The sequence below is a fragment of the Heteronotia binoei genome, chromosome 21, assembly GCF_032191835.1.
Source record: "Heteronotia binoei isolate CCM8104 ecotype False Entrance Well chromosome 21, APGP_CSIRO_Hbin_v1, whole genome shotgun sequence".
In the NCBI taxonomy this organism is placed as follows: domain Eukaryota; kingdom Metazoa; phylum Chordata; class Lepidosauria; order Squamata; family Gekkonidae; genus Heteronotia; species Heteronotia binoei.
In genome coordinates this window covers 112,574,736-112,599,618 of record NC_083243.1, presented here as the reverse complement: position 1 = coordinate 112,599,618, position 24,883 = coordinate 112,574,736, and the positions used below count along the sequence as shown (strand labels likewise).

The 24,883-nt window shown below is 40.4% G+C and overlaps 1 protein-coding gene across 3 annotated transcripts in view; it reads left to right on the top strand.

The window, feature by feature from the left end:
* The window catches only part of LDLRAD3 (low density lipoprotein receptor class A domain containing 3), a 277,401-nt gene that overhangs the window by 174,778 nt on the left and 77,740 nt on the right, over positions 1-24,883 (top strand). For 2 of the 3 annotated variants that reach the window (XM_060261849.1, XM_060261848.1), the window contains exon 4: positions 4,327-4,461. In XM_060261849.1, the coding sequence (XP_060117832.1) occupies positions 4,327-4,461 (135 nt within the window). The remainder of the gene's footprint in view (positions 1-4,326; positions 4,462-24,883) is intronic. The other variant, XM_060261850.1, reaches the window with a different exon arrangement.

Genomic DNA, 24,883 nt, shown 5'->3' with positions numbered 1-24,883 from the left:
CATGTTGGATACAGTAAGTGGACTCGAGGCTCCGTGCCTGCCTTCTGGTTTGATCCTGGATCGTTTCGACCCCCTCAGCTTGGAGGAAGTTGACAGAATCCTCTCTGCTGCACGCCCAACAACTTGCGATCTGGACCCCTGCCCCTCCTGGTTAATTAAAGCTTGCCAGGAGGAGTTACGATGTCCTATACGGGACATCATAAATAGATCTCTTTCAGAGGGTCTTTTTCTAACTCCTCTGAAAGAGGCAGTGGTCCGCCCTCTCTTGAAAAAAATTACATTAGATCCGGCCGAATTGGCGTATTACCGGCCGGTCTCAAATTTGCCCTTTCTGGGCAAAGTAATAGAGAGGGCTGTGGCGTTGCAGCTACAGAGTTTTCTGGATGACGCTTCCACCTTAGATCCTTTTCAGTCCAGCTTTCGCCCGGGCCATGGGACAGAGATGGTGTTGGTCGCCCTCATGGATGATCTCCGGCGACATCTGGCTCGAGGAGGTGTGGCGGTATTGCTGTTGCTAGACCTATCGGCGGAGTTCGATATGGTCGATCACCGGCTGCTGACCCGCCGCCTCGCCGATGCAGGGATTCAGGGGTTAGCCTTACAGTGGCTTTCCTCTTTCCTTGAAGGTTGGGGACAAAGGGTGGCGATTGGGGGAGAGCTGTCTCAGAGGCACCCACTTAATTGCGGAGTGCCTCAGGGGGCGGTTCTCTCTCCAATGTTATTTAACATCTTTATGCGCCCCCTTGCCCAGATTGCCCTGGGACATGGGCTGGGTTGTCACCAGTATGCTGACGACACCCAGCTCTACCTATTGATGGGAGGCCGGGCCGCTGATGCCCCTATAGATCTGGACCGGGCATTGCAAGCCGTTGCTGACTGGATCAAGCTGAGCGGGCTGAAATTGAATCCAGCGAAGACAGAGGTCCTTTGCCTAGGCCGCAGCACCCCAGAAGGAGGGATTCCCCTTCCAGCTTTTGACGGGACGCCATTGGTATCAGTGTGTGAAGTCAGGAGCTTGGGAGTGCTACTGGAGACCTCCTTGACAATGGAGGCCCAGATAGTGGCCACTGCCAAATCCACCTTTTTTCATCTTAGATAGGCAAGGCAGTTGGCCCCCTTCTTGGAGCGAGGCGACCTGGCAACAGTGATCCATGCAACGGTCACCTCGAGATTAGACTACTGTAATGCCCTCTACATGGGGCTGCCCCTGTACCGAACGCGGAAACTACAGCTAGTGCAGAACGCAGCAGCCAGGCTGCTAGTGGGACTACCCCGGTGGGAACACGTGTGGCCTAGGCTGAGGGAACTGCACTGGCTGCCAATTGTATACCGGGTTCGTTACAAGGTGCTGGTTATCACCTATAAAGCCCTATATGGCCAAGGACCTGCCTACCTCAGGGACCGCCTCTCTCCATATTTTCCCCAGAGAGCACTGTGTTCCAGTTCACAAAATCTTTTGGAAATCCCTGGGCCTAAGGAGGCCAAACTTAAAACAACTAGGGAGCTGGCCTTCTCTATAAAAGCGCCCCAATGGTGGAATCAGCTGCCGGAGGAGGTGCGGGCCCTGCGGGATCTCAACCAGTTCCGCAGGGCCTGCAAAACTGCCCTCTTCCAAGAAGCCTTCAAGACGTGACCAGACTGAATATTACGCTGCCTGGATAAATAGAGACTGTAGCACCACCATATTGTTTTTTAGCTTTTTAACATTAATTTATATTTGTATTTGTATTTATATTGCAAATTGATTTTACCTGTATTGTTATATCATGATACCATATCATGTCTTGTAAGCCGCCCTGAGCCTGCCCCGGCGGGGAGGGCGGGATATAAATAAAAACATTATTATTATTATTATTATTATTATTATTATTATTATTATTATTATTATTATTATTATTACTATTACTGTGGCTAATAGCCACTGATGGACCTCTGCTCCATATTTTTATCTAACCCCCTCTTGAAGCTGGCTATGCTTGTAGCTGCCACCACCTCCTGTGGCAGTGAATTCCACATGTTAATCACCCTTTGGGTGAAGAAGTACTTGCTTTTATCCGTTTTAACCTGGCTGCTCAGCAATTTCATCGAATGCCCACGAGTTCTTGTATTGTGAGAAAGGGAGAAAGGTACTTCTTTCCGGCCTCCCCGGGCGCCGCGGCCCACACAAAGGACCTCTGTCTTCGCTGGATTCAACTTCAGCCCACTCAGTCTGAGCCACATTTTTAGACAAGCCTATAACGATATCGACTGCTGAGCTGCTAGGAACAAAGAACCGCCATCTATAATATTATCTAAACTGGCAGAACCAGCGCCAGAACAGCTTTATTGCTGCCAGATATATATAATGTAACTTAAACTATGTATTTTAATTTAATTAACTGGTTTTTATATGTTTAATTTTAATTGTTAAATTCAATGTTTTACCTATTTATGTTAATGTTGAATTGTTGTTAGCCGCCCTGAGCCGCCTAGGCGGGGAGGGCGGGATATAAATAAATAAATAAAATCTATTATTATTATTATTATTATTATTACTTTCTCCATCCCATGAATTATCTTGTAAACCTCTATCATGTCACCCCGCAGTTGATGTTTCTCCAAGCTAAAGAGCCCCAAGCGTTTTAACCTTTCTTCATAGGGAAAGTGTTCCAACCCTTTAATCATTCTAGTTGCCCTTTTCTGGACTTTCTGATGGACTGGTTGTCTAGGCCACACAGGAACTGCAGAGCCAAGGGACAAGAGCTGTTTGTCTGCTTTCCTTTTGCTCACACCCCGCGGCTCACAGCTCCTGGCCACACCCAGGATATATACCTGAGACAGAAAGAGCAAACAGAAGTATATCAAAGATGTTGTGGTTGGCAGCAGTGTTCCTCCCTGTCTGCTTCCCCTTCAAGTACATTGCTTCAAATATGAAATTGTTTTGTAGGGGTTTTTTTTACTTCCTTTCAATATTGGAAACATGTTGGCATTGGAGAGACGCACTGAAAGCTGTGGCACTTCAGTTAGTTGCCAAAGTAAGCCAGGTGCCACATCACTTGTCTCATTGCTACTGGAGACTGAAGTAGTTGCTTTTCTGGTACACAAAGAGGTGGTATGGTTGCAAAATTATACAAATGATCCCTGTCTTCCCCCCCAAACCTCTTTTTTTGAACAGGGGTATATTGAATAAAGAAAAGGGAAGTGATACAGTTCTGATGAGTGTCCAGTCTACAGCATTTCCTTCCACACTCATTTTTTTAAAAAATTATGGTTTGCCTTTCTGAGACTTTAGGTGAATTCCACAGTGTAAATTAATGTAATCTATAGGATGAGACATCTAATAAGTGATGTAATAGTACTGGGATTACAGCGGTCTGCAACACTGTGTAAGGTATTAGACATGACATGTTAAACAATGCAGAAAATGGTATAAATATAAAAACAGATTACATAATACATACTATACACAGTAGTACAGTTCACAGTTCTGTTCTTTTTATCAAAGCATTTTTCTGAAGCATTTTGTTATAATAGAACCCTATTGCCATTATAAAAATCCCCTCCAGAACAATTCTGCTTTACATAGCAAGTTTATAAAATAACAGAAGCATGGAAGCCTTCTTCACCACCTCAGGCAGCCATTCCATAAGTTGGGGCCACAACAAAGAATGCATGTGTGCAGGCAGTTGTTGATTTCATTCACTTGCAGGGTGGTATTGACAGAAGCCCCTGCTCAGATAAGCAAAGTTGTCATGGTGAAAACTAGGCTGTCTTTTTATCTGTTCTTTTGCCTGGATCTACACTGCCAGCTAGAGTCTCATTCTGTTTTCTTCAGATTGGTCCACTTTCTAAACCTACTAAAATAGTGTGCAGTTTATGTTCTGAAGCACTGTAATGCAACTTTACTCTCCCTGCGTACTTCACTTTCTCACCTGATAACAGGATGAAAATTAGGTCAGCAAAAATTACTAGCTTTTGTATTTAAGAAGATGTAGAAGAAACTCCCAAAGAAAGTGATGATAATCCCTTTGTGATTCTTTGTATAGTTTGAACAAGAAAAGAAATCCAGTTTGCTTACAAAAGTAATGTCTAAACCTCCTACAGACAAGAATAACTTGGAAGGCTATGTATGGATTAGCTACTTCTCCATTTTACGGAGTAGTGGATGCCTTGACAGGTGCCCCTGCCCAGGCAGCAGTACCAAGTGTGTGAAGGTGGTGTCCTAAGTAAACAGCACAATGATTTTATAAAATTTGAATGGCAAACTATACATCTGCCTTTAGAGGATAATGTCCATGTGGGTGAAACCTCAAGTTTGAACAGAATCTCCCCTTTCTGTTTTCACAGCAGCAAATCCTTTGTTGTGCTCTACTGCCCGATTTCACTGTAGAAATGGCCTGTGCATTGATAAAAGTTTTGTGTGTGACAATCAGAATAACTGCCAAGACAACAGTGATGAGGAAAGTTGTGAAACCCTGCAAGGTAGGTGCAAAATTGTTTTTAAAATGATATTCAGAGAAAAGTAAATTATTATTAAAAGGGTCCATTCAAATAGGTGTGGAAACCCTTAGCTTGAGACCCTAACTTTGATGGACCGAGGGTCTGATTCAGTATAAGGCAGCTTCATATGTTCATATGTTCATCTCAAATATGATTTTTGAACATTATGTCATCTTTTCCATCATTAGACAGGGATATCATAGCTTCATTGGGATATCAGTCTCCCACTTTTTTGAAAATAGAGGTAGCTGAATAAAAATGTCTGCCCTCTTTATGGTTAGAGAGCAACCCTTATCTTGTCAGAGATAATGAGACATTTCTTTTGTAGCATTTTCTTTCGAACATTTCAAGGTCTTATAGGCACTGCATGGAGTCCAGTGGGGAAGCATTTTTGAACATAACCTGTGAAGAATTCCCTTGCTAAGCATTTTCTGCATTTTAGAAATAGTCTCTATTTTTCTTCTATATCCTCTATTGTTTATTGTATATTGATTAGTATATAATAAAAAACTTTTGTTTATGCTGTTAGGTTTTTAGGAGGAGTTGTTTTAAATTCAGGGTCATCTACTTCTATGTATAACCTCCTTTTTAGGGAGGTTGTCTTACATGCAGAGTTGTTCCCTTTTGAGTAATTCTGGAACCTGATAAATTATAAACCTTCTCTTGGAAGTTCAAACACATCTTCTGTAACTGAATGTGCACATTTCAGGGCAACTCTCAGGGGTATCAGTTACATGAAATAAACAGATCCAAGTGGGCAGCCATGTTGGTCTGAAGCAATAGAACAAAGCAGTAGACAAGTTCACCTTTAAGACCAACTAAGTTTTAGTCAAAATGTAAGCTTTTGTATGCTCTTAAGCAGACAAAATGGGAATGGCAAGCAGCAATTCTTAATATAAGTGGGCAGTGAGTTGGTATGTGGAATCATGGGTATGTTTTTAGCAGATTAAAAGAATCACAAATTGGGGTCTGTGTTTGTTAGTTAATGTTGTTAACTGGGCTGAAAAAACATTGGAGGGTGATAAAAAGCAGATTGATGTCATAGGTGTGAAGTGCATTAATCTGGGTAACATTCTGGCTTTGTTAAATAGAGGGCATAGTTACTCAAGAGGTTATAACATCATTATAGTTTGCCATTAGAAAAAAAGGAATACATTAAAATAAAGTGGAGGTTGGGTTAGTATATGTAGTAAGATAAACAGCCAATATCCCTTATTTGAGTATCTCAGCACAACCCCCCCCCCCAGTATTCTGATACACTGTTCTAAAAGAGAAATACATATTAGTTAGCCATTAGAAAAACAGGGTACATTAAAATATAGTGGAAGGTGGTAATGAGATAAACAGCCCATATCCCTTATTTGAGCATGTCAATATAAAAAAAATTATTCTGATGCACTGTTCTAAAAGAGAAATACATTAGAATACTGTAGATGTACAGCTATATTCAGTGAGAGTTGGTTTAGCAAATGTAATGAGATAAAAAAACCAGTATTCCTGTTCAGTCCTGGGGAGGTGTTTGTTTCAAGTTTCATAATAATTTGTAATTCAGCAATTTCTCTCTCCATTCTGTTATTGAAGTTCCTTTGCAGTAAAACAGCTTTGAGATCACCCATTGAATGCTCAGGAAGGTTAAAGTATTCTCTGACAGGTTTCTCAGTTCTGTAATTCCTGATGTCAGATTTGTGTCCATTTATCCTTTGGCGTAGGGTTTGTCCTGTTTGCCCTATGTAGGGAATTGAATGGCATTGTTGGCATTTAATGTTTAAGCAAACAAGAATGATACATACTTCTTCCTATTTCCCATTTCTCCTGTTGTTTTGGAGTGATTTTCAAAGATGTTATATATGAAATAGCACTATATACACTCATGTTAACACACTACAAAGATCACGTTGAGGTTGGATTACTGTAATGGAGGGATCCAGAACCTTTTTTGAGCTAACACAGGCTCAACCTCAAAATGGCTGCTGCCAGAGGCAGAGTCAATTACTAAGTGGTTGCTGCAGCAGGTGGAACCAACTACAAAATAGCAGAGTTAGGTTATGCATAACTCAAATAGTAACTACAACATTTTAAGCAAAAGCTTTGCTTAACAGGATGGAGGCAAGTCATCTTGTGGTAAAAAAAAACCTGTCACAGACTGTCACAAAAACACCTGTCACAGAATACCCCACTCTTGGTATTCCTAATGATCAAATCAACCACTACCAGAAGCCCACCTCTTCCCAGCTCCCTGGGGGTATCCTTAGTAGAAGACAATATTGGTCCATCATCCAAGGAAAAGGTCCCATCTAAGGAATTACATTTCTCCTCCTCAGACTGAGGCGTCCAACCTTGAGACTCTCACTCTCCCCTTGCTTAGCTGGTATGGAGTTGTGGGCTTGCATGTCATCAGTATGCACACTCAGATATGCTTGCTGTTGGGTGACTGGTCAGCCACTATCCACAATCTCTGGCCGAGGGATTGGAGACCATGGTATGCTGGCTAAGAAAGAGCAGACTGAAGCTGAACTCATCGAGGATGGAGGTTCAATGGCAGGTTCTATGGCTAGGGAGATCAAGGCTGGAGCTGGAGTTGGTGCAGTCCGTGAAGAGTTTGGGAGTGACACTAGATACCTCCCTTTCTATGGAGGCCCAGGTCACATATATTGCCAAGGTGGCGTTTTACCAGCAATTGGCTCCCCTCCTGTCTTGCTCAGACCTGGCCATAGTAATCCATGTGATGGTCACCTCCAGACTAGACTACTGTAACTCACTTTACACTGGCCTGCCCCTAAGTCTGACCCAGAAGCTCCATCGGGTCCAGAATATGTCAGTGTGAGTCCTGACAGGAATGCCATGGAGAGAACATATTCAACCTGTGCCACGCCAGATACACTGGCTTCTGGTTGAGTACCAAGTCAGATTCAAGGTTTTGGTTATGATCTTCAAGGCCTTGAGGTATCTGGGATCAATGTATCTGCAGGACTGCTTCCTCTGCTATGTCCCTGGAAGAGTGTTATGTGCTGCTTATAACAACTTATTGGTGATCTATGGCCCTAAAGAGGTTCGGTTGTCCTCAAGGAGGGCCAGGGCTTTTTTGGTCCTGGCCCTGGCCTGGTGGAACTCTGTGCCAGCCGACATCAAGGCCCTGCAGAATCTTTTGCGGTTTCACAGAGCCTGTCCTGGTGTGATTAAAAAAGTAAGCCTTTGGCAGGATATATAAATAGTCTAAACTGGATCACAGTTATAGTCAGTCCACAGCAGGGCACATTTTCTTTGGCAGATACTAATGTGATAGGTTCTGGCTATGGTTAAAGGCATACTGATGAATTACAGGCAGTTCTTCATTAACAATCTGATGGTCCATCACTGACTACAGGGAGGCTTCTGCCTGGAACAACTGTTCTATTCCAGTTACTATGATGGCTTATGTGTAGATCTACTTATCCTGCCTTACTAAGGACCCTGATGTAACATACAGAGAAAACCTGTTCCCAATATCAAGATGCAAGGGGAAGATATACAAAATGAGGGCACAGGGCTGGCCCAAGATTATTTGGCACACAAGATAAACTATGATATTGGTTTTCTCCTCCACTCAACAGAGAGAAAATCTGCATATATTCTAAAAGTGAGACATTTGGAACGAACATTTTTCTTACTGGGCATTCAAAACAATAATGTAAAATAGATATGCTTCTATGTTCCAGTATGGCAGCTGTAGAAGACCAGAGTCAACAGATACGAAAATTCTAGAAGTGAGTTAACATCATGGTTCCCTTCAGAAGGCTGGGTTATTCTCACCTTTGGGGCAGCTCTCCTAGGTCAGCGGTCCCCAACCTCTTTGGCACCAGGGACCGATTTTGTGAAAGACAATTTTTCCACAGACTGCTGTGGGGCCGGGGGGGGGGGGGGGGGTGATGGCTTTGAGATGATACAATTGTGCACTTTATTTTGGTGTGGTGGTTAAGTGTGCGGAATCTTATTTGGGGGAACCGGGTTTGATTCCCCACTCCTCCACTTCCAGCTGCTGGAATGACCTTGGGTCAGCCATAGCTCTCACAGAGTTGTCCTTGAAAGGGCAGCTGCTGTAAGAGCTCTCTCAGCCCCACCCACCTCACAGGGAGGAAGATAAAGGAGATTGTGAGCCACTCTGAGATTCGGAATGGAGGGCAGGATATATATCTTCTTATTATTACTACATATATAATGAAATAATTATACAACTCATGGCCTGGTTGCTAACAGGCCATGGTCCGGTGCCGGTCCACGGCTCAGGAGTTGGGGACCCCTGACCTAGGTGATTTTGTTAGATATATTTTACCATGTGCAGAACAAAGTTGATAACCCTTTCTTTACTTTATAGGACTACCGAGACGTACTACAGTTCTGCATGCTTTTGTAGTGTTCCAGGAAAATATACTTGAGAAAACCATGAAAGCTGTATCACTTAGGTTTTTTTGTTTTATTTCAGTGAATTGGTATTATAAAACCATTTATGAGTAGTATCAATCCTATCCATTTTTTCTCCAAATCATGTGTGTTACCTTATAAAATACAAGTTGTAAGTGACTTACACACATACTATGTAGATTAATAGTACAGACATATAAGAATACTTAGGGAGGTGGGATTTTAGGAGACTTTACAAAATATATGGGCTGTGTGGGAAAATGAAAAAACTCCACAATGGAGAATATTTTCAATTTTGCAGGGGAACCAAAATGAGGATGGTTTGGGTAAAAACAAGCAAAATCATGTTTCAGTAGCTCCTGTTTTTGAGCCTTCTAGTACTTGCTGATTTTGATTTAAAGCAAACTTCAGTCACTGAACAACTATTTCTTTTATTATTGTCTAAACCAGTATTTCTGTGTGGTGTTCATTTATGAGAGGTCTTTATAAAATAATAGTACAATGGTTGCAAGATTGCAGAAATATTACCACAGCAGCCTGAAAACACTAGTGCTTGCTTACTTGTTTGCTAGAGTGGACAATGCCCCATGCAAGAAAGGGATAAATGTAAGGTAGAGAGCACTGAAAAGAGTTAGATTCAGTGGAAAAGAAGAAATCAGGTACTATGTGCTAAATGTGTCATTATGCTATCCCAACACTTGGGATACCAAAGGAGGTGGCTGAATGAGGGCTTACTGGTTCATTGTCCAGCACAGCAGCACCAAACTTGAACCTGGCAAAAAAGGTGAAGAAACTCCAGTTATAACTTGTTAACATACAGATGTTCCAGTGATCTAACTGTATTTGATATAGTGAATGTCTCAGATATAACTGTCAGCTCTTCCTGATGGTTAAGTTTTTTATGCTGCCGTCTAACACTTAAGGATCAGGAGAGGAAAGATTCAAGATTGCATAATCACCTGTATGTCACTGCTATAATAATGGCATCTATAGTTTGATGAGGAGTTTTTAATGTTTCCACTGTAGGCCTTTTTCTGCTTAGTAAGATTAATGGGATGGAGGATGAAAATGAAGGAACAGCAGAGTAGAGTTGGCATTGTAGATTTAAATTAGAATTATCCCCAAGGTTGGGATGACTGCCTTCTTTACATATTAATTAATAGATTGCCTTCAGGTGGCATGAGTTGTCATAGCAATCTGCTTTTGGAAGTCATGGTTGGATTGTGGCAAAAAAGAGAGAGAGAGAGCTATGTTTCATAAAGACATTGTTTTATCTTCTGTTTGTTTGGTGGGAAATGTCTAGGGAGAATTTGACTGCAACTTTACATTTTATCACCTGTAGCTGCAGACTGCTTGTCATTATTTGCTGCAAAACACATGTTGCTGTATAGAGGAGAGCAGTTGAAAGCACATGAATGAGAATCATGATTTCTTGGAACTTCTGGAACTTCCTGAACAAAATAATTGCTTTTCTGCAGCAGAGATTTTAAAAAAACCTAAAGATAAATCTAGTTGCACTTTTCCTTCAGACAGGACATTTCAAGAACCAGCCTATTTTAACACAACTCATTCTCAGTTTGGTGTAGTGGTTAAGTGTGCAGACTCTTATCTGGGAGAACCAGGTTTGATTCCCCACTCCTCCACTTACAGCTGCTGGAATGGCCTTGGGTTAGCCATAACTATCGCAGGAGTTGTCCTTGAAAGGGCAGCTGCTGTGAGAGCCGTCTCAGCCCCACCCACCTCACAGGGTGTCTGTTGTGGGAGGAGAAGATATAGGAGATTGTAAGCCTCTCTGAGTCTCTGATTCAGAGAGAAAGGAGGGGTATAAATCTGCAGTCTTCTTCTTCAACCCCTATAGAGAGTAACACGCACCTTCCAGACTACAGTGTGTGGTAAGCAAGAATACCAAGTCAGGTTAAACCTGTATATTTTGTACCAGAATAATCTGTACAATTGTTTTAAATACTTAAGTAAAATAATATGGATGTTTCAAAAGATGTTTCCCAGCTTTTGGGGCAGAAAGTGGGAACAGAAGTAAGAAGTTCCTTCCACTGCTTCCCCAAGGGCAAAAGCCAGTGAGGTGGAGAAGCTTTTTAAACCTAAATCTCAACATCACCATGCCCATCTAACCTTGTATCAGTTGTAGTTACAGGAGAGGCAGTTGGTAAATAGATACAACATTGATTGTACTGGCATACTTTTGGAAACCATTGGGATAATTGTTGCTTTATGCCACATTTAATGAATTCTGTGGTGCTGCATTTGAGTTGTATCTTGTCAGAGAATTGTGGTTTTATATTATGGCTTTATTGATTGGTTTTAAGTAAATTGCCTCAAGCATCTTTTTGATGTTTGGGTATGATAAAAGTATCCTAAGTAAAATTAATCAGTTAATTAAAGAAATTGATACACTTCTCCTGGCATGCATAAGGAACTGATGAGCTTCCGTTTAGACAGCAATTTTCCCCAGGTGTTAACCACAGTGATTCTGTAATGTAAAACACACACGCGCGCTCATGCCTAGACCATGGGAGTAATAGGAATTCAGCAGTAGAAAGCAGAGGACACACGACTAATTCATAGATTAATCAAAATCCCCTGTGGATCTCCACTTGCTCCCCTATTTCTCCATTCTGTTGCAATATTGTTTCCTCTTTCCATACCCCATTGCTGTCTCCTTTTCCTCTTTTTTTTTCTCCCCAGCTTTCCCAGTGACCTCCTGTCTTGCTGCTTCTATCTCCTCCTTTCTCCTTCCCATGACCACCACCTCCTTCCACCTACTACATCCATAGTTTTACTAGTTCTAGAACCCCTCTCTCCCTGAGTGGTTCCTTCTTGGGAATTTTTTTCATCAACACAAGAGGGGCCATGTATAGATATATGATTGCTTACCTGGAGCCATCATGAAATAACAGGTTTCAGTCTTGGCTGTCTTGCTACTGTTTTCACTGCAGAAATACATCAATACCACTTGTGTCCTCTAAAACTATCCCAATATCACTTTTCAGTCCACAAGGCTACAATTTTTGTACTTTTCTGATACTCTCATGTTAGCACCCATATTGTTAGAGAACCCCTTTTCTCTTCTAGAGAAGAGTAACTTTACATTAATTGATCTGCAGCTGGGCTTAGCAAACTGTGTAAAGATGAAACCAGCTTACTCTTTTTTAGAAAAGGTTACATTTCCTGATGATACTGGAAGTGCAGAAAGACTTGAATCCCCTTTCCAGCCCAATCTTGAACTATCTTCTATATGAGTCCTTGTGTCTTGGAATGCTGAAAAAAGAGAGAAAAGAAGAGAAAATAGGGTCTCTAGAGAGGGAGCCCTGCTGCAGCCATGTTGTATAATGGTTAGTCCTAGAACAAGGAAATCTGGCTGCAAAATCAGCCCTGACCTGTCAGTGTCTCCTAGCCTAACCTATCTCACAGAGTGGTTCAGCAAATAAAATGGAAAGAGGGAGGAAGACCCATACACATCATCTTGAGTGTTGGATAAAAATGTAATCAGTAGTATATAATGTCAGTTTGGAAGACTGGCAGGGATTGCAAGGGATAGAGAAGAAAAAGGGATTTTGTTCTGTAACTTGCAGTGTTTTGAATGCAATAAAATTCTTGTGATATAACAATTGCATTGGATTTCAGGTGAGCATTATATTCCATCTAGCAATTAATTCCAAACTTTGTTAATAGTCTTTTTTTTCTTCCCCTCTTTCCAAAGTAGTATGCACAGTGGACTAAGTGGTGCTTTAATATTGTGAAAGGAGCATTTAACATAGCAAGGTTTCAGTGTGATACAGGAACATTGTCCTTTTAAAAAAACCTGTATACATTTTTAGATTTTGAGATGATCATATTTACCCTGCTGCATTTTAAAAATATTTTGAACAGTTTTTAAACAAAACTATTCATAAATAATCTAACCTTCAGAAAGACTCCCTAAAGTCAATTAAATATTTAATAGAGATGATATATTGTGTGTTTCTGCTTCGTCTTTTCATTTTTTTTTTTTCATTCAAATGCAGCATCTAAATCCTATTTGCCATTCTAGGGATTTCTTTCCCTTGTATACAGAATGCAACATTGTGTATTCAACTTATCCAAATATTTCCTTTCTTCTGTCTGCAGCCATTCTATCTTTCAAGATAGATTTCAAATAAAGGTCACCACAAATCTTGCCTGCTACTGACTCAGTCTCATATTTCCCTAGTGGTCTTCACATGCTTGTTAAAAGCGTTTCTTTCCTTTACCCCTTTGGCTGTTGTGAACTCATTTTCCTTTTATTACTGTGCTTATCTGTTTCTTAACTGACTCTGAATGATGCTTATAAAGTGCCAGAGCATGGTAATATCCCCACAAAGCTGTTATTAGTTTAATGATAGCCTTGTTGCCCAATTACAGACTGGGTGGTCTGCAAGGCTCATTAATTGTTAGTTTGAGTATTCTGTTACCATGTATTGAAGACATTCTCTTTCTGATTAGCGTTTTCTCTCTATTCAAGCACTTTGCAGAAGAAGAAAAAAAATCAACACCCAGTTATTAACTCTGTTAGGCTCTGCTGAGATTGCAATCCGGCCTTCAGAGCAGATCTTCTGTTTTTACCCATTTTCCACTTGTGTATAGTGGAGGAGATATGTGATCCATTAAAAGCCACACATTTGTATTTGCTATTACAGTAAAGTCAGCAGTTCTGTAAGGCTCATGTTAACAGAAATGATTATTGCAGAGTCCTCAGTCTAAGGGCTTGCATTATTATCCATTCAGGCAAGTGTTTTGACATTTGATTTCAAACCCAATCTCATAGGTGTGCTGAAGGTGCCTGGTGTTTGATTTTCCTCTGTGTGTGGCACTGAAGACATTTCTGTCACCCTCAGGTGTCAAAACACTTACTTCATCCTGAACATGCTCTGACCTAAAAGCTTCATTGTAATATTGAAACAGATAGAAATACTGCAGTTGAAAAGGAAGACAGATGCCTTTCTATATTAACCTACCACCTAATCTGTTGGCTTTAATTTGAAATGTTTTAATTCTGATGTGTGAGCTGCCTTGATTCCCAAGGAAAGATGGGATATACATATTTTAATAAATGCTCCCCCCCCAAAAAAACCATGCCCTTTTTCATGCATACTTATGACTTCTAAGGGGCAGCCATTGTGTATGGAAAACACTGTGAAGAGATCCTTCAAAGATGCTTGTGAATTCCCTTCTCTTCCATTTCTTCCTTTCATTCCATTATTGGTTTTAAAGCATAGTTTAATTCTGGGTTAGAATTCTTAGATAGCTCTGCTTCTGAGTTCTGTTTTGCACCACACAAAAGGAAGGGGAGACTGATGGAGAAGAGCAGACAAGCATGACAACAAGCCAGGATAGTTCCCTGTCCATCATATCTGGATGCAGCTTAAGCCTTAAAGGTTGTGATAGAAGGAGGCAGGCTCTGATATGGGTTAAATGACTGATAGTTCAACACTGGTACTCGTTCATTCATTCAATTTTAATATGGTCAACGACCAGCACAAATCAGAAAAAAAATTACAAAAGCTAAAAAACAAAGCTAAAATATTTACAAAACATTTGAACATTGCATAAGATAACAATGGGAAGTTATATAAAATAGCAATTAAAATTTGGCTTCAGAACATAATATATCATTGTGAACTTTACATGCAATTGAAAAGAACCTTGCACAAGGACCTGTAATCTGTGGGTTCACTCCCATAAGAAACTTCCTAGTCATCTCAAAATTAGAAAGACTGAAATGGCCGTGAAATATACTTATTAAGGGACTAATTAACCTTGCCCGTATCTCCTGGTAAAATTGACATGAAAGGAGAACATGTTCAACAGTTTCAATGGCCCCTGCTTCACAAGGCCAGACCCTCTCATTCTTAGGGATCTTTCTATAACTCCTCTCTAAAACTGCAGAGGGAGTGCATGCCATCTAGCTAGGGAAAAGGCTCTATGAGGAACAGGAGATTCCAGGGATGAGAGATACGCTGCTGGTGCTACAATGTATCTAGAATTATCTGGTGCCAGAAAACTTGGCACTTCACTGAGATCTCGTTGCTGTTCAGTATTGAGCACCCTCTGTCTGATGGTGGCTTTTGCCTGGTCTAAACCCATATTTAGGAGAAAGTGTGGGGAAAGACCTAGGCTTATCAATTTATTATAGACTGCTGTTAACCTAGAAGATTGAAAGCCATCCTGAAGGAATAATGATGACAATCCTTGGGGCAATAATTTAGCATAAGCCAACCATTAATAGAGGCTAGGGTTACCCTGGCTTCTTTTTAAATCAAGTCAGATTCCAAGCATAAGCTTGCACTGGAAACATATCTGGGGAGTTGTAAAAGCGCCCTTATAAACTTTGATTGCACTAATTCCAAGGCAGCGAAGCAAGAGGATGATGGGCCTAGTATTGTTCCATACTAGAGCTGAGCTAGGGTTTTAGCCTGGTATAGCTTGAGTGCAGTGGGAACAAATTGCCCTCCTCTAGTTTGGAAAAATGATATTAAGGCCTGGGCTGATTTTTGGCTGACTGTAGCCACATGCTCATGATGGGCATTCCTTGAAACTGAAGATTGTAATATCACTCCGAGATATTTAAACCTCTCTACATGCTCAATTTTTATTTTTATTTATTTATTTATTTGGGATTTATATCCCGCCCTTCCCACGGATGGCTCAGGGCGGCTTCCAACAATTAATCAAACTTAAAAATAAACAATTTCAAATGTAAAACAATTAAATAATTTAAACAGTTAAAACATTAAAACAGAGTAATGCAGTTTCCTATGAACAGATGGCTGGCCAGTTTCCTCAGGTTGTTATCCTAGCTAAATGTAGGCTAGGTATAGGCTAGCCGGAAGAGGGTCGTCTTACAGGCCCTGTGGAACTGCGCTAAGTCCCGCAGGGCCCTCACCTCTTCCGGCAGCTGATTCCACCATACGGGGGCCATAACGGAGAAAGCCCTTTCCCTGGTGGCTTTCAGGCGGGCTTCTTTTGGCCCGGGGATAGTGAGGAGATTTTGTGTTCCTGACCTCAGTGCTCTCTGGGGAACATGTGGGGAGAGACGGTCCTTCAGGTAGGCAGGTCCCAGGCCATATAGGGCTTTAAAGGTAATAACCAGCACCTTGTACCGGACTCGGTATATCACTGGAAGCCAGTGCAGAGTCCGAAGACCCGGCTGAATGTGTTCCCACTTTGGGAGACCCACTTTGGGAGACTCAATCCTGTGTCCCTTGATAAATCAGACCCTCTTTTTAGTTCTCTTCCCAAAAGACATTATTTGTGGGTTTTGGTAATTAATTACCAGCTGATTCTCATCACAGAAGAGACTAAATGCCTGAAGTGCTCTTCTGAGCCCCACAGGTGTTCTAGAGAGGACTACTGTGTCACCGGCATATAGGAGCGCAAGGACTTTTCTATTAACTAGAGTAGGGGGGTGATAGGAAGTGTTGTTTAGGCTACTAATGATATAGTTGATATAAAAGATGGATAATAAAGGTGCCAGGACACATCCTTGCTTCATCCCTTTTGCTGTTGGAATGGAGTTGGTAATTCCTATTGCATCTGACTCTAATAGGTGTGTTAACATATAATGCTCACATCAAATGATGTGAGCCTTTGGTTGATAATAGTAGTTTCTAACTTCTCCCAAAGTCTTTTTCTGGATATGGAGTCAAAGACTGTCTTTAGGTCAATGAACGCGGCATGCAAAGAAACGGTAGAACTATTTATCTATCAGATGTTGCATTATCAATCTTTGCCCCAAATTATATTGACCCTCTCTGAATCCAGCCTGTTCCTCAGTCAGTAAATTATTGTGCTCTATCCAAGATTTAAATTTATCTAATAGATGGCTTGCATAGAGTTTTCCCACTATACTCAGCAGACTGATTGGTCTGTAGTTGGCTGGTTTGTCCCTCCTCCCTTTCTTGAAGAATGGAACTATTACTGCCTGCCTCCATTCCTCTGGGATGTGCCCTGTGGAGTCAATATATGTGAATAGTGAGGCCAAAGGAGGAGCCCACCAATCAATATCATTTTTTAGAAGTTCAGGTGGGATATTGTCAATTCCAGGAGCTTTTCCTCTCTTAAACTGATCAATGACTTGATTTCATCCACAGAAACATGGGGCTGTTATATAGCTTCCGAAAGTATGCCTCCCAACTGTCAGCTGTAATTAAGGAATCTATGGGGGAGAAATCCTAATATGAAAATTTTGAAATAAGTTTCCAAAAGATCGAGGAGTTTTTATCTTTTGCTGCTTGTATTAATTGATCCCATGCTGCCTTTATGTCAACTTTCTTCTTTTGTGTCACTATCATTTTATAAGTTATCTTTTTATCCACCAGTGAGAGGTGTAGTGCTGATATATCGGCTACAGAGGCAGTTTTAAAGGCCTTATATGCTGAAAGAAGAGCCTTTCTTGCCTCCAGACAGTCCTTATCAAACCACCTCATTGAGTGCCTTTGTAGTTTGTTCAGCTGTGGACTGGCTTCATTAGTCCATAAAGGGTTTAATAGCTGAATTAGATTATCAAAAAGGATCATTGGATCACAACCTGTAGATAATTCCTCCATAGCAGCTCAATACTCTGTAGCAGGTCCCAGGCTGGATCATGAGATTATACTGATGACCTACTAATACCAGATGGAGCAAAAGGGGTAGATGGTCCCCCCCTATGACAGGCCCTAAGACTGGACAGTCATGGGCTTAGATTGTGCCTCTCTTCCTTTCTACACACATTGGTGTGGGCAGTGAAGTAAAAGATTCAGGTAATTTCTGGATTGGAGCAAACTGGCTTTGCCCAGTTAGAAGGCTTTCATTGCAAGCCTGCTATGACCTGTATTTTAAATTAAATATAGTTGCAGATCAGCTTGTTTAAATAAACTTCTTAGTTTAACCCAATACTGTTGTCATGTTTTCATTCAGGGGGTGGGAGGGAAAAGAATTATTTCATAGTCTTGGTGGGGAGGTAGTGGTCTGTTTCTCTGCTCTCATATACTCCCTATTCTAGCCTTGCCTATTTCACCTGGCAGACTCAAGGGAAGCTGCATGGCTTGTCTCTCTGGCATTCCAGCCTTGCCTTCCCATCCTGATTCCTAAAGCTGAGTCTGTCTGATGATATGTATTAACTGAATTTATACATACTTGGACTGGTGTCTAGATGAAAATCCAGTGAGTTCTGAGCATATGCTAGCATGATGAATACTGCCAAGTGATGAATGCCACGAACAACACCTGCAATCTATCAGTTAATTTTAAAGGATACTTCATTGCCCATAATAATCCTGGGGCATGTATGGTTCAAGTACACATCAGCAGCAGCTACCTGTGAGTTACCATACTGAATGATATCACTGGGCCAGATGCAAAGCTTCTCAAAAAGTGTTTGAAATTGTGAGCAATTCATCATACGAGGCACTCATTCTACAGAAAACAGGCATTGCAAACAAAATAAATGTGGATTTTAGATGACCTGACCAGTATAGCCCAGAGTAGCCTGAACTTGTCAGATCTTGGAAGCTAAGCAGAGGTGGCCCTGGCTCAGCCCTGGATTAATCATTAAGCAAAATAAGTACATGCTCAAGGTACCAAGGAAAGGGGGGTACTTTGAAGATGAAATATTTGTTCTCAGTTATTATGTGAAAAACAGGAGAAAAAACCATAGTATCAATAATGAAATGCTATTTCTGCACATTCTAAGTGCTTACTCCATAACATTCATAAAGATATCAAATACATGAAATTTAAAGTGCTAATAATTTCAGTTCATCGAAAATTCATTCATAGAATATTAGTTCACATTAGCTAATATTGTGAACCTTCAATCACATTAGAATAGTCTCAAAACATCAGTGTTAAGTTGCAGGGAAAAACATTCCTACAGAGCAGTAATAATTTCTTAAAGGTAGACTGAACCTCTCTGTAAATGTAAAGTTGGAGGGCAATTTCAGTAAATATTTCTGAAAGTGTATTAAGTCATGGCAGTTTCCTCAAATTATGTGCTTCATGAAATGCCAACTCAGTCTTCTCTTCTAATGCTGCTCCAAAATGTCTTGTCTTCTGGTCTTCTTACAATACCTGCTGGCCTTAGGACATTGTTACTCCTATAGCTTTATCCAAGATTCCAAGACCTCAGCAGTAATATCCTCCCATGCTGCTTGAATATCTGTCTTACAAAGTGTAGATTTATGCTTTGCAATTTAAAAAAGTAGGACCAAACTTTTTAAAGTATAAATAAAATTATAAGTAGGCACCAATGAGCATTATTTTGCATCTTTTGATCCATGTATATCTAAATGCAATATATTGTCCAGGTTAGGAAGCAATGGAATAAAAGATGTTTTGTTTCATACATGTAATGATATTTCTCCATTAGAATACCTTTTTTAAAAATTGTCCATCTGTAGAAATCAGATTTTCAAAACTGAAAAGTATTCTCTCAAGACCACATGATTCCAGTACAGATATATTTTGCCTTATAATCGTTGGGAGGGTGTTTAAAAATATTCATTAAATTTTTGTATTTGCCTTTTTCCTTTATAACAGTGTCATTAAAATGTATTTTAAAGTGTTGAAAATTTGCATTTTTTCTGTTGCCCTAGTTATAAGTAAATACTTTTCTTATATTGTTAACTGTTATTTAGTGTTAAATAAACATATATTTTAGAAGTTTATAATATAGGTGTGAGGCCTGAGGGATGGCCTGGAGGAAAACTGAATTTTGAATCTCTTATTGTACCTTCAGCACTTACGGAGTCTGAGTGTCTTGTCAGTTAAGCAATGGAAGGGCCAAGGAGTACCATTGTTGGGCTACGCTTAGGGCATCAGTTGGCCATAATCCAGCCCTGCCCTGACTAGTATTGGGATGGGATACTTACAAGAAATACCAGGGTCATGATGCAGAGGCAATCAATGGCAAACCACCTCTAAAAGTCTCTTGCCTTGAAAACCCTAAGGGGTTACCAACAGGACTTTCTTTGTAGAAAAAAGCCCAGCAGGAACTCATTTACATATTAGGCCACACCTACTGGTATCACCATTGTTTTGTATAGGACTTTTTTGTAGAAAAAGCCCAGCAGAACCTCATTTACATGTTAGGCCACACCCCCTGACATTAAGCCAGCCAGAACTGAGGTCCTGTGCGTTCCTGCTCAGAAAAAGCCCTGGTTACCATGAATCAGCTGGGACTTGACAGTACTTTCCACCACCAACTTGCAAACACTGGATCACCCCCTTAACAGTGAAAAATTAACTGGCCCTTTGCAAGAGAATCATTGATAAGAAAACTAGGAGAACACCACAGTTTGCACACCTGAAGTCTATGCTCACATTTTTTCACCTATAAGAAACTGCTGAAGCCTTCCTTGTTTATGATAGTAAACAGTGTGTGTGAATTTAACATTTATGGAACTGAGGTAAAAAATAAAAAAGCATAAAAGAAAACAAAATCTGGATGACTCTTTGATCATGCAGTTGCAACTTACACTCTTTGAGGTCTTAATGAAAACAGGTGATAAGTTATGTCAGGCTGTGGCAACTTTCTAGGATTTTGTGAACTGAAAAAAGCCTATTGAAGGCTATAGATTTCATTTTAATTCACCATGCACAATGCCCATTTCCTCCTCACTTCATAAATCACCAAAGTGAATGGCTCATTCCAGAGACTTGACAGTTTCGTTATAAGAAATGACCTACTCATCAGGATCAGGATCTTGCTGTGCTGTGGATTCTAGAAATGACTGCCACATGGAACAGGAATATCTTAATTTACAATGAAATACCCCAGTTCCTCATTTCTAAAATGCAAATTGCTTCCAGCATATTCTGCCTCATGTTGAGGCTATAACCAGACTTTTACACATGGCAGAATGAAATGTCCTTAAGCCCATAAGGCTGCAATATCGCTTAGACTTCCTGATTCCTTACAGCCCGGTTCTGGCTGTGCAAGTTTCTTTTTATTGAGTCTGTCTTTGGCTCATTATTTACGTACGCTGTAAACTGAAGCTTAACTTACAATTACTGTACATCATCTTAGTCCAAATGCAGCCTGCATCTGGAACTTAATAGTCAAAGACAGACTAAATAAAAAGCAGGGAAATTCTTAAGAGCAGATACAAATAAAATGACACTGAATGCTTAATTAAATAAAGCCCGTGCTTGTGCATATTTTAGTAGCCACAAATGACATAGTTATAGCATCTGGTGCTCAGAAGTAGCTTCTTGAAAATTTTATCAGCTGGAAATAATTTTTCTCAATAACTTATTTTCTTGTCTGTTCCACAGCAAAATGTATTTAAGCAGTCCTTTTAAAAGGAGATTCATTCTTCTCAGGGACATTTCTGCAAAATGCAACGCAGATACAGAAATACTTGAAGGCATTTAAAATGACTCTTATCTTGAGTTAATGAATACCATTGCACATTATACAACTAAACTAACCTGTGCTTGGAAAATGGAGTACTCAGAAACAACCAATCCTTTTTTTGCAAACTGATACGTCTTGCTTAATTAGAATAGTGAAGAGTTTGGGTGTATATTTTTGAGTGGACTGTTTGCTTAAAGAAGTTGAATATTTGATGAAGAAGTCATTTCCATCATGACCTAACATATCCTAAGTGAACCTGATGATGTTGAGTATGAGTCGGTCAGTCTCTTCTAATGTAAATTATTCTGTTCCCCTCCTATGGACAACTTTACTAGGTGTGAGGAATTGAAAAAAATGGCTTCTCTTTCATTCAACCCCCACCCCACCCCAGCTGTCTCTGATATATAATTACTGTAGCTGTGTGGGTGGGCTTGGCAAATCACTATGGACTCTGTTGTTTTAGGGCTGAACTAGATGAAACACTGCTCATGACTCCACCCCAAGAACACATCACTATTTTTTAGCAAATCAGCCACTAGAGGCTGATTCTGGCCAGGACTGCTATGGTGCAAAATGGAGGAGGTGCTCCTGTCTCCCCACTGCACTATTTTTCTGGCCTAAAATGGTCCTAGGTGACATATTGGCAAATAACACATATCCCAGTGCTGTTCTGGGTCGTTGGTTCACATTGATCTTATTGACTGTATTTGAAATGAAAAGAAGTTTAATAAGTAAATTAAAAGCACACACTGCATAGGTAAACAGACTGAGCAAGGGTGAAAGAAATGGAAATAAATCCATACGCTATATTCCTGGCATATACCTATCTCATAAAGTGGTAATAAAAGGCTTATAGGGTTGCTAACCCACAGTTGGGAGCAGGGGATTCCCCAGTTTGGAGGCCTTCCCCCCACTTCGGGATAATCAGAAAGTGGTGGTGGGGGGGAAGGAAATGTCCACTGGGCAGTCCATTATTCCCTATGGAGACCGGTCTCCATAGGGTGTAATGGAGAATCAATCTGTGAATATCTGGGGCTCTCAAGGGGACTGTTTTTGAGGTAGAGGCATCAAATTTTCAGCACAGCATGTGGTGCCTCACCTCAACCCCCCCTTCTTTTAAAAAGATTGGACCAGGAGATCCAATTCTATGAGCCCCGAAAGAAGGTGTCCCTATTCTCCATTATTTCTAATGGAATGAAAGCATTTAAAAGGAGTGCAGTCCCTTTAAATGTTATGGCCAGAACTCCCTTTGGAGTTCAGTCATGCTTGTCACAACCTTGCTCCTGGCTACAACCCTCAATGTCTCCTGGCTGAACCTCAAAGTCCTCAGATATTTCCTGATTTGGGACTGGCAACCATAGCTATCTAATTTTTTTTAGGTTACAGTCATGTAGGCTTCGTGGCCCCATGGCACAGAGTGGTAAAGCAGCAGTACTGTACTACTGAGGTCTGAACTCTCTGCTCACGACCTGAGTTCGATTCTGGTGGAAGCTGGATTCAGGTAGCCGCACCAAGGTTGACTCAGCCTTCCATTCTTCCGAGGTCGGTAAAATGAGTACCCAGCTTGCTGGGGGGAAAGTGTAAAAGACTGGGGAAGGAAATGGCAAACCATTTCGTAAAATGGCCGTGAAAACGTTGTGAAAGCAACGTCACCCAAGAGTCGGAAATGACTGGTGCTTGCACAGGAGACCTTTCCTTGTTCATTATCTTGGTTCCAGTATTCAGGGAACATCCTTTGCTTTCTCAGGACCTTGTGCTCATGGCTGCTCTCTTGAGCTAAGATGGGCTTCTTCTTCCTATTTGAGAAAAATAGACCCCTTCTTCAACAAGTTCAGAAGTTTTATTTTTATTTCTGCTTCCTCCCTCCTTCCGACTCTCCTTTTCTTCCTGTCTACCATTAAGTCCACTCTCAACTTGGCCTGCTGAGATTCTGTGGCTGAGGTATGTCTCACCAAGATCCTCTGTGTTTCTGTGGCACTGAATAGTATGGAGTCTTTCCTTTGAACAATAGCTTATATTATTTCCCATTATTTCATTGTATATTATTTTACACCTAGATTAATTTTTCCACTCCATTTTTTCTGTTTTCTTTGATTTTTTGAAGTTTATTATATGTACATTTTATTCAAAATTTTATCTTAAAATCTGTGAGGAGAGACTGAAAACACTTTTCTACTCAAACAAGTCCATTTTTGTGATCTAAATAAAGGTGAATAAAGTTTTGTGGTGGCCACAAAACTGGCCACCATAGCTAACATGTTCTGTATAACAGATGGGAAAATTGCACAAACTACAATGGTTCCCCAAAGTGAACGTTTTGGAATGACAGTTTTAGGGTGGAAAGATTCCATAACAGCTGCCTGCAAGGTACTTATGATCGCATATAGGGATTTCAGAATTCATTCCGATGGATTTCACACCACTGAAAACCTTTGTGGATTCTTATACATCAATATATTTAACTGATTTGTGCTTCTGCAGTTTTGGTCATTGTGCACTCAGTGCAAAAACAATAGTTTTTGTAATAGCTTGCCTTTAATATATGAAGTAATATGAATCTTCTGACTGTTGTTGTTTCCTCTTTTAAGAAGGAAATCACCTCACCGATATTCTTTATTTAAAAACAATAACCAGACAGGAATAATGTCTTTTCTCTGATGGTATCTACTGTTCATGCATCTAAAAATGATGATGTGTGTTTTCAGCATTGTATTCATATGCATATATATGCATATGTAATTGTAAATGGCCATTATGCAAATTTTACAGTACAATCCTAAACACAGCCACATCCGTCTAATTCCTTTGATGTCAGCAATTGAGAAGGGTGTTTTCTGGATATGATTGTACCATTAATCAGCTAAAATTTCTTTCGGGGGTAGTAGCCCTCCTGTTTCAATATTATTGTGCACAGCTGTTTGTTTCTGAAGGCATGATCTTGATTAAAGATTCCTTTCACATTATTGTAGCCTCTGGACACACAGCTTATTCAACGTTATTCAAAAGACTATTCTTTGTTCATGTTGAATCACTCTTGTTCTTTATTTTATTCATCTAAAATATTTATATTCTGCACTGCCTAGAATCTGCCCAAGGCATCTAAGGTATTATTGCTGAAATATCATAAAGTTATATGATTCTTAAAGTGCAGCTTTACAAGTGCATAACACAGAAGCCAATCCTAATATGTTTGTATGGTTTTACAGACATGTATATTTTGTTGTGATTGTTGTAAGGTAAAGGTGAGAGGAACATAAGCTATACTGGTAGACCACTGGTGAACTGCTGGCAACCTGCCCATTGGTTGCTGGTTTTCTTGCATAGAATGCCAGAATGAGTTGGCCTGTGTTTGTCCAGACACTTCTTAGAGTCTTAGGTGACACTGGATATTCAGGATCACATCACACATTAGCTGTGCCTTAACTGTGTGCTCTTGTTTTGTAACTTAAGCCACTTTGGTAGACGAGAGAGTCTCTCTCTCTCTCTCTCAAAGTAAAACTTATAGGACTTAAATCAGCCCACCCCTTTTGCAACTAAATTTCTAAAATAACAATTAGATCATAGTAGAAAGCAAATGTCAATCTTGTATCATGAGACTAATTTTGACTTGATGTAGAGCATATAATTCCAGTC